The sequence below is a fragment of the Henckelia pumila genome, chromosome 4 (assembly GCF_033568475.1).
Source record: "Henckelia pumila isolate YLH828 chromosome 4, ASM3356847v2, whole genome shotgun sequence".
Taxonomy (NCBI): Eukaryota; Viridiplantae; Streptophyta; class Magnoliopsida; order Lamiales; family Gesneriaceae; genus Henckelia; species Henckelia pumila.
In genome coordinates, this window is record NC_133123.1 from 204,215,229 (window position 1) to 204,221,721 (window position 6,493).

The 6,493-nt window shown below is 32.7% G+C and overlaps 1 protein-coding gene across 1 annotated transcript; it reads left to right on the top strand.

Annotated features, from left to right (window-relative positions):
- The first annotated feature begins 2,394 nt into the window (after nt 1–2,394).
- Nucleotides 2,395–3,661, top strand: LOC140862644 (uncharacterized). Its single transcript, XM_073265677.1, has 4 exons — nt 2,395–2,523; nt 2,616–2,897; nt 3,123–3,382; nt 3,577–3,661. Exons 1-4 carry the CDS (start codon nt 2,395–2,397, stop codon nt 3,659–3,661), a joined length of 756 nt encoding a protein of 251 aa, XP_073121778.1.
- Nucleotides 3,662–6,493: the final 2,832 nt, after the last annotated feature.

Here is a 6,493-nt window from a genome sequence, read left to right on the forward strand (position 1 = left end):
TTCCAGATTTGTCTAGATTTGAGCTATTCAGACTCATTTCAAGTGGAATTGAGGTACTTGATTTTGATTAGGGTTTAAATCCGAAAACATAATTCCATTAATATCAATTATGAATGAGAAGTCTTCATTTTGTTTATTTATTATTTTTTTACTTGAAATATTGGATTTTTAGTTTATATAAAGAACGTTTAATTGTCATTGTGGTTTGGGGATTTATCAGGACATGATAACTTGGTGATTCAAAGTTTTTCTTTTTGGTTGTAGCTCGCTATAATTTATTATTCAATGATTGTTCAAATTGATTGTATGAGCTACAATAGAAATTCACAAATTTGATAAATAGATTCATGCTTTTAGTTGTTATATATAAAGTTGGGTCTTGTTTTTTATATTTTATGTATAGGTTTTGAAACGATATTATGTTGTAGCCAATATTGCACTTCTTCTAGTTGAAGTAAGTTAAGATTTTAATTTTTCAACATTGATGATACTAGTGCATGAATATTGAAGTGCAACGATTTGTTTTTTTTTTTTTTTGGATTTTAAAAAAAATAATTGTAAACTCAATCTTTTTTACACATATATATGCCAACGACTTTTCTTTATCTGAAGAAGATGAAATTGTTGTGCGATCCACTCACCAATTATTTTTGGCTTCTAATATTTTTTAATGTTATCTTCATTTTTTGTATTTTTTAGATGCACGAATCCATGGTTCTCTTGTATATTCTTTTCATAAAACTCTGAATCCAATGTTGCACGAAACATTCTAGGTATAAAATAATAATATTTGGTTTAGATTGACATTTTTCTAAATAACTTTGAGGTTATATTTATGATTTATTATATTGTTCTTTGTTTGAAATGCTTGTATGTGAAATTCTGTCTGATTTTTGCTATTGAAAGATGAAATCTTGCTTATTTCAGCTTTAAATGAATTATATATATATATATATATATATATATAATATGCAAGAACTTTTATTGATTGAAAACAACCTTTATTTTTGTAGAATGGAATCTGGAGTAGGGTCATTTTCCAACCTTGCATTTTTGGATTGTTGCAAATGTAATGAGAAATTATTTGTGATTTCGATTATGAGCGGATCTAGTTTGGATGATTTATTTCAGAGTTTTTTAAGCAAATATGAACAAATTAATCCTCAATCTATGTCACTACAATACATAGCTCCACAATACAAGATGTATGTTACCTTGAACAATGATGATGATGTTCGTAATATGATACATCTTCACATGTGTATGAGGCTGACTATGATTGAATTGAGGGCTGAAAAAAAAGATCAGACTATATGAGGCTTAAATACGGAAAGGTATAATCACTCCTTCCCTTTTTTTTTTGTTTGGCACTGTCTTTACTGTTTACTTCGGTAACTTATTTGTTATCTTTATGTATAGATAGAGCCTGAAAGTGTGGTTTTGTTTTTGTACTTAGTTATAGTTTTCTGGTGATTTTTAATGCTGATTCATCCTGAAAGTAATTCTGAAGTTATAATTGTGAAATTCATAAGGGACGACAAAGACGACAGACAATCCAAAAGTGATAACGAGCTTGAAGAGGCCCCCCCTAAAAAATTCCCTTGATTCTTGGTTTCATTGCATCTGTGGGGTGCCAAAAATTCAAAGATGCTGCAGAATTTAGAATTTATATGAAAAAAATATTCGGTTTCTATTAGACGCTCATTTTTGCAAGCCAAAAATGATAGAGATAAGATTATTGTTGTTTGTACTGAACATAATTGCAAGTGGCGAGTTTATGCATCTAGACATAAAGCAGACAATCTATTTGGGATCAAAAAATGCAATTTACAACACACTTGTGGAGAGGAAAATTTATCTGGTAGAGGACATCCAAGAGCTGATACAGCTTGGGTCGCAAATTTGATGAAGGATAAATTGAGGGGAGAGCCATCTTACCGTCCCTGTGCAATGGTGAAAGATATACACAGAGATTATGGAGTAGATTTAGAGTATCACAAGGCTTGAAAGGGCAAGGAATTAGCTATGCATGATCTCCATGGCACAGATAAGGGGTATTATGATAAATTGAGATGATATTGTCGTTCAGTTAGAGAAACAAATCCTGGTAGTGTGACAGATTGTGAGATTGATGTAGTAACTAATAAATTCAAACGGTTATTCATTTGTTTTAATGCATGTGCAGTTTGTTTTGCTACTGGTTGTAGACCAATGATTTTTCTCGATGGAACTCATATTAAGAACAAATATAAAGGTAGTATCCTACTTGTAGTGGCAAAGGATGCCAATGATGATCTTTTTACATTGGCATACTCTGTAGTGGATGCTGAGAATGATTAGAATTGGGAATGGTTTTGTTTTCATTTGAGAGGTGTCCTTGTTTTGCAACAAATCATGGTGTTTGAAAAGTTTACTTTTCTCTCGGATAGACACCTCGGTATTATCAAGGATGTTAAGCTATTATTTTCAGGAAGTCACCATGCTTATTATTTGAGGCACTTGGTGGATAATTTTGTGAAGCAGGTTAGTAAGTAATTTATTTTATTATTTGAAATATTCAAATAGTATTATTTATTGATGGTCATATAAATGTGTTAAGTTTCTTGTCATTGAAGGTGTTGCGAAGTTTTCCGCTACACAACAAAAACCATTGGTCATCTGTGTTAAAAAAAGCTGCATATGCCCCTTCACAAAAAGAGTTTACACGACACATTAATAATATTTTGGAATCCATGCCTCTTGCTAGTACTTTTATCACAAGTTCTAATCCACAAAGTTGGGCCAATTCTTTATTTCCGGGAAGACGATGGGGTGTTATGAATAATAACATTGCCGAATGTTGGAACAACTGGGTTAAACCAGCTCGTCATATTCCTATTGTTTCTATGTTGGATAATGTACGTGCGCAAATCATGAAAATGATGCACAAATGACGTGAAACAACATCAGTCATGGTTCAGGAATTAAGCCCAAAGAAAGAAAAGGCTCTAGCCAGCACATATATTGAATCCCGAAACTTGATTATTCATATATCACGTGGTTGGAAATTTGAGGTAGTTAATGGTGATAAATCCTTTGCGGTTGATTTGAATTAATGGACTTGTTCCTGCAGATCTTGGCAGATTAATATGCTTTCGTGCAAGCATGCTTGTGCAACTATTAAATCAAAGTCGATGTCGCTATATGCTTTTTGTGATCGGTATTTTCATATTGAAATGTATCGTCAAGCATATAAAGGAATTATCAATCCCATACCGACGTTTGACATGTACGAGACCAACAATGATGAAGGATCTGTAATCAATGCTCCGGATATACGAAGTCAACTAGGTCGTACGAGGACTAAGAGGATTCCGTCTCAAGTTGAAACACGTGTGTCAAAGTGTGGTCGTTGTCATAAGTCAGGGCACAACAGACGTAGTTGCAAAGAAGCCATAGAATATGTTTTTATGGTTAACTGAAATAGTATCTCAATATTTAATGTACTTATAATGATTTACTTGTTGACATCCTTTCTTGTTATATATGATTTTTACGAAATATTGATAATTAATTACTTTTTTTACACTTCCGCAGGAGAAAGAGGACAGAGGAAGGGCGATTGATCGTGAACTTGCCTGCTAGGAAGAATACACGTTCCAGTGGTGGATTTATGGTTTAGTTTTAGTTTAATGGTTCCAGCTCTAAAAAATTTTAGTCCGAACTTGTTGGACTTTTAGTGATTTATGGTTGAGTGTTGCCTAGATGGTTCTTGTGTTTGTATTGTGCACAACTTATTGATATTCTTGTTATTGTTGACATTTAACCTTGATGGTGTTGTTATTTGGTGTTATTGGATACATTAACACATAAGATGGTTTTTATTTTTTGTGCACATGACTAGTTTGATAAATAACCAACACGTAGTTTTTTTTTTTACTAAAAATCAGTACATATACTAAGAAATCAGGTACACTCAATGTACACATATGGTACAACATACACTACAATAAGGTATAATTGTCGAGGTTTCATTTATAAACACGACATGTTTATACCCAGCTTTGGTCGTCGTCTCGAAAAAGTAGTCAGAAGTGAGCTTTTTCCGTTGGTTTACCACGATCTGTACCTATATGACATTATTTACTATCTGAGAAGGTTTTGAAATGTGCTCGGTTTATCACGATCTGTATTGTATTCAAGCTCATATGTACTTGATATACAGAAATTTGTATCAAGTATAATCATCAAGTGTACTTGTGACATGGAATTAATGAAATGTGCTTGGTTTACCACGATCTGTACTGTATTCACACTTATATATACTTAAACATAGGCTTGGTTGTACCTTATTTAATTAAAAATGTACCGTAGTTGGCTCTTTCATTATTTATTGGTAAGTTCTTATTAGCCACAAAATTTGAGTGACAACCCAAAGTGCACATGTATGTCCTATATTCACCTCATTAACTTAGTAAATAAATCCGAGGTCATACTTGTGATTTAATATAAATGATACTCTATTGAGTAGATATCAAATGGTTTTACTATCTCATTTTGAACATGCACCATATATGTGGTAAGGAGTTGGTGTTCTCCAATTAAAACATTCCATATGATGTACGTAGCGATCATATGTGCTAAAATCTTGATCTACGTTCTTCTAAGAACATGAAGTTTTGAAATGTGCTCGGTTTACCACGATCTGTACTTTATTCACACTCATATGTACTTGATATACAGAAATTTGTACCAAGTATAATCATCAAGTGTACTTGTGACATGACATTACTGAAATGTGCTTGGTTTATCACGATCTGTACTGTATTCACGCTTATATGTACTTAAACATAGGCTTGGTTGTATCTTATTTACTTAAATATGTACCGTAGTTCATTATTTATTGGTAAGTTCTTATTAGTCACAAAATTTGAGTGACTATCCAAAGGGTACATGTATGTCCTATATTCACCTCATTAACTTAGTAAATAAATCCGAGGTCATACTTGTGATTTCACGTAATATCAAATGGTTTTACTATCTCATTTTCAACATGTACCATATATGTGGTAAGGAGTTGGTGTTCTCCAATTAAAATATTCCATATGAAGTAATTAGCGAGAAATCAATCACATGTGCTAAAATCTTGATCTACGTTCTTCTAAGAACATGACGTTTTGAAATTTGCTTGGTTTATCACGATTTGTACTGTATTCACGCTCATATGTTCTTGATATACATAAATTTGTACCAAGTATAATCATCAAGTGTACTTGTGACATGACATTAATGAAATGTGCTTGGTTTACCACGATCTGTACTGTATTAACGCTTATATATACTTAAACAGGCTTGGTTGTACCTTATTTACTAAAATATGTACCGTAGTTAGCTCTTCAATTATTTATTGGTAAGTTTTATTAGCCAAAAAATTTGAGTGACTACCCAAAGTGCACATGTATGTCCTATATTCAACTCATTAACTTAGTAAATAAATCCGAGGTCATACTTGTGGTTTCATGTAAATGATACTCTATTGAGTAGATATCAAATGGTTTTACTATCTCATTTTGAACATGCATCATATATCTGGTAAGGAGTTGGTGTTCTCCAATTAAACATTTCATATGAAGTAATTAACAATCACATGTGCTAAAATCTTGATCTACGTTCTTCTAAGAACATGAAGTTTTGAAATGTGCTCGGTTTACCACGATCTGTACTTTATTCATGCTCATATGTACTTGATATACAGAAATTTGTACCAAGTATAATCATCAAGTGTACTTGTGACATGACATTACTTAAATGTGTTTGTTTTACCACGATCTGTACTGTATTAACGCTTATATCTACTTAAACATAGGCTTGGTTGTACCTTATTTGTTTAAATATATACCATAGTTAGCTCTTTCATTATTAAATTGGTAAGTTCTTATTAGCCACAAAATATGAGTGACTATCCAAAGTGCATATGTATGTCCTATATTCACCTCATTAACTTAGTAAATAAATCTAAGGCCATACTTGTGATTTTGCGTAAATCATACTCTATTGAGTAGATATCAAATGGTTTTACTATCTCATTTTGAACATGCACCATATATGTGGTAAAGAGTTGGTGTTCTCCAATTAAAACATTCCACATGAAGTAATTAGCGATCACATGTGCTAATATCTTGATCTACGTTCTTCTAAGAACATGACATTTTAAAATGTGCTCGGTTTACCACGATTTGTACTTTATTCACTCTCATATGTACTTGATATACAGAACTTTGTACCAAGTATAATCATCAAGTGTACTTGTGACATGACATTAATGAAATTTTATGAGGAAGTCAGATCCAACAGCGCACCAGCATGTTTTTGTAAGTGCCCCCGCGCTGATGCTCTTCATAAATTCATACACATAAAGCGCGCCCGCGCGACTTTGTAAGCGCCCTTGCGCGGCTTTTATTCAAACATTCACACATAGTCAGATCCAACAGTGCACCTGCGCGATTTTTTAAAC

Excerpts from the sequence above, each read along its gene's own strand:
- LOC140862644 (XM_073265677.1), top strand. The coding sequence starts at position 2,395 with ATGGTGTTTGAAAAGTTTACTTTTCTCTCGGATAGACACCTCGGTATT. Across the intron at positions 2,524-2,615 it reads TGGATAATTTTGTGAAGCAG|GTGTTGCGAAGTTTTCCGCT; the intron begins GTTAGTAAGTAA and ends TTGTCATTGAAG. Across the intron at positions 2,898-3,122 it reads TTGTTTCTATGTTGGATAAT|ATTAATATGCTTTCGTGCAA; the intron begins GTACGTGCGCAA and ends AGATCTTGGCAG.